Source organism: Geospiza fortis, unplaced genomic scaffold, assembly GCF_000277835.1.
Source record: "Geospiza fortis unplaced genomic scaffold, GeoFor_1.0 scaffold81, whole genome shotgun sequence".
In the NCBI taxonomy this organism is placed as follows: Eukaryota; Metazoa; Chordata; class Aves; order Passeriformes; family Thraupidae; genus Geospiza; species Geospiza fortis.
The window spans coordinates 3011506-3015547 of NW_005054318.1; the positions used below are offsets into that span (position 1 = coordinate 3011506).

General features: G+C 35.5%; 1 protein-coding gene across 1 annotated transcript in view; it reads left to right on the forward strand.

Annotated features, from left to right (window-relative positions):
- Positions 1-4042, forward strand: part of RAD51AP2 (RAD51 associated protein 2) — a 13621-nt gene that overhangs the window by 3712 nt on the left and 5867 nt on the right. The window contains 1 exon segment of the mRNA XM_031056436.1: positions 1504-4002. Coding sequence (XP_030912296.1) covers positions 1504-4002 — 2499 coding nt within the window.

Sequence of the window (4042 nt, forward strand, 5' to 3'; positions counted from 1 at the left end):
AACCCCTCGTCCCTGAGGGATGCTCCGCCGGCGAGTGCCCCAGGGCGGGACCGGGGCTCTCGGATAAACACTGCGGAAGGCTGAAAAGGGAAAGCTTACAAGAGGTTATACAAACCGAGAGGGAGAGACGGCTGCCTTCACACGTAGTTCCCAGAGGAGGGAAGAGGGTGGGCGACTGCCAAGAGGGAAATCACCTCGGCGACAGGACAGGGGAGTCCTGTCACTTGCAGCGAGGGGAGCCCCTCAGGGAGGGTCAGAGCAGCCTCAGGGGAGGCGGAAAAGCCCCGAACGTGAGGATTCATTTTACAGGTATATCCCTCGGTCACTGTGCTCCTGGCCAAAGTAGATTTTCCTGTGCCGTTAAAAAAGTAAATCTGTCAAGTTAGGAACAGTACGTGATTACTGAATCTTACAGTCGTGGTTAAGAAAATTATTTGTCTTAATTATGTAGTTAATGAAAGGTTTTGAACATGTTCCTGTTGTCTCAGGTGTCAGCTCTGCGCTGTGACTGGGCTGTTCAAAGGCATTGATAAGGCAGGCTGATACAAGTGTGATAAATCTTCTCAATCACTATACAGAATTTAATTCAAATTTTGTTCTTCACAAGAGGCAGATCACTTTTTAAATTAAGATGATGAGTACATTTACCTTGAAGAAACATGCACTAAACATCATCAGCACCAGGGCATTTAACAACCCAGATTTGTGCCTGCAACAGCACTGCTTCTTTGCATATGAGGATAAAACCTGATACAGTGTTTTGGCATACCTGAGAGCTTTTCATAAACTTTCCTACACTTGCACTTTACAACTTGGCACACAGTGAAGACAAGAGTGGAAATTTCTTTTAACAATTAACATTTCAAGAGTTTGAAAGGATCCACTCTCAGATTTAGAGGAGTTCATCAGTGGTTATTACTTTCTTGATATTTGTTCTTAGTATTCAGGGTTTTTGGTTTTTTTTTTTGCAAAAATGCTGTGTAACAAATGCATTAGAAAATGGAATTAATCTCCTTAACTTGTCAACATATCAAAAATATCAATTTTATTTTTGCAAAAATCTGCAACTTTAGTAAATAATTTATTTTCTTAAGTTCTAGATCTTGGTTTTAAATGTTGTTCACCTGCCTTTATCTCAGGTCTGTAATGCATACATATATATATATACATATATATATATACATATATATATATACATATATATATATACATATATATATATACATATATATATATACATATATATATATACATATATATATATACATATATATATATACATATATATATATACATATATATATATACATATATATATATACATATATATATATACATATATATATATACATATATATATATACATATATATATATACATATATATATATACATATATATATATACATATATATATATACATATATATATATATTGGCACATATAAATGTGGCAATAGATTCTATAGATGCTAGAATTACTGATTTTTTTCTTACAGAGTTAGGAAACCATTAAGATACAATTTATGCCTAAAACTTTAATATTTTTAGCTTTCAGGACTGTCTTTGCAAATATAGTACTGATTTCTGTGAGCATGAAAAGTGCATATTCCAAAAGATTTTTATCTGCATCACCAGATGAAACTGAATGTTACCTTTATGCAAAGAGAAATAAAGCAGAAAATGGTCAAAAAATCAGAGAGAAAGAGGAGCAGCAAAAGTTAGAACAAAGCATACACTGTGGGAGCAAGGACCAAACATCACCATGTGAACTTCTGTATTCATCAGAAAGAGAAAACAACTGGGCATTAGAAAAACAGAGTTGTGATACGGCAAGAAAAACTTGTATGAGGGAGTTTTTCAGTTCTAAAACTTGTAGTAATGAAGGATTAGCATGTAGAGTATCAGAAAATGAAGCATTCACCAAAAAATGGAGTCCTGAAAAGGAAGACCAAAGTCCTATAGAAGATGACATGTCCCTGAATGTAGGTGGACAGCCCCTTGAAACAGAGCTGCTCAATGTGTTGAGCACTGCTGACACATGTCAAAATCCACTGGCACTAAACCCACCCCAAGTGCAGCAGAACAACAGTATAGAACAAAATAATAAAAGAAATGAGGATAATGAGCTCAAACAAAATTCTTCAGTTACATCATTAAGCAGACACATGTTTCAGACAGAATTGTTAAGTCAAAAGTCTGTCTCCAATAAAAAGTGGCAGCGATACCAGCTTTTTCAAATTCCATTTTTGAGTGGAACAAATTCTATGTTTTCATGCGTAGAAAATAAAAAATGTAAATTCCTGAAAAATGTATGTTTTGCAGAAGATAAAAATTATTCCAGTTGCAATAAGGAAAATACTGCAGAAAAAGATAATAAAGAGAAAAATAATTCCATGTACATAATGCGAACACTGAAACCTCTTAAGAGTATACAACCATTGGAAATCCCTAATTTTCAATTTCCTAGGGTTTCAAATAAAATAAATAGTAAACAATCATCAACTAACTTTAGGGAAACAGACTGGAAGAATTTTGAAGGCGAACCATCTTTAATGCAATCTAAAAAGATACATGGTGTGCAAAAAATATCTGAGATAGGGAAACAAAAAATGCAAAATGATAAAAGCAGTGTAAGAGCTTCAGCTGTTGGTTCTGAATTTAAAGAAAAAAATTGCCCCCCTGTTAACAAACAGGAGCACAGCACTTTGGCAGAAGGAGAAGTATCTGGAACTTATTTCAGATGCAACAGCACTGACACTGAATGTAATAAAATATTTGCTGAAAATGACTTCAAAGATAAAATAATGGAGCATTCAGAGAGTGATGATGACCAGAAGTCAAAGATTCACATTTACATTAGTGCTAAAAATGTTCAGAATGAGAAATGTGTCAGCTCTAATGATCTTTTGCAGAGAAGGGGGAGGAAGAGCACTAATGAGAGTGTGGGAATGTTTCATATGCAGATGAGTATTCCACTAACAACAGAAGCATTAGAGAAAAATAAGTTAAACGTACACTGTGGTGTTCATGATTCCAACTGGGATATTTGTTTGTATGAAACAGAATCAAAACTCTCCACAAAGAAAACACTTGATTTCCAAAGTTATGTAACAAAAAATATTACATTTAAAAGTAATTGTCCTTGCATTACTGTGCAGGATTTATCATATAAGAGAGCAAGTTGCAATGTATTTATGGGTTGCAATGTATTTATGGGGAAGGAAATGCTCAAATTAAAGTGTTCATTTCAAGACATGTTGTGTGGGTGGGTCAGGATGTGGACTGAGTCTTTCCATGAAGATATGCCCACGTGTCAGGATGACAGTGCTACACCTTGGTCTCATTGCCGTGACACATTAAAAGAGCAGTGTGATGCTCAAGAGTTGGTAAGGAGCACTATAAATAGGAGCCACAATGATAAAATATTCATGTGTTTGCTGGCTGTTGTTTCAAAGCATCTGAAGGTGGAGGTACTAAAGAAAATGCTTGCTTCCTTTTTAAGTAGCACAAATACTATATTGACAACTGAGGGCAAGTCTGTGCGAGGAGAGAAACAGTCCTTATGTGGCAGAAAACAAAATCGGTTAAACTCATGCACAGATGATTCTTTGAGGCAAACCACAGGATTTCTTAAAGAAAATGAAACTTATCCAGGATTTGTAAGTTCTAAATTTGTGGAAAGCATTGATTTTGAGTTGCATAATGGATACCAGAGAAGATGCTTTTATAGAACTTTAGGTGAAGAAGAGTACAGTTTCCTTCAAAGAGGAGCTCTCTTTCGTAACCAAAAAAGCAGATTATGTAAGGCAAGACGTGTCAGGAAACACCACCTCTTATCCAGAGTAAGTGAAGGGTTTAGCACTGATTTGAGGTCAGTCAGTCACAAAAACAGTACAAAAAAGCAAGTTTTACCTGCTAAATACCTTATCTTGCTGCAGGGCTCTTCTGATAGTTCTTCACCACACAAGACCTATTGGTGCAATATCACAAAATTACATTCTGTAATTTGTAAATCTGTAAATCTGATAAGAGCCACTCTTG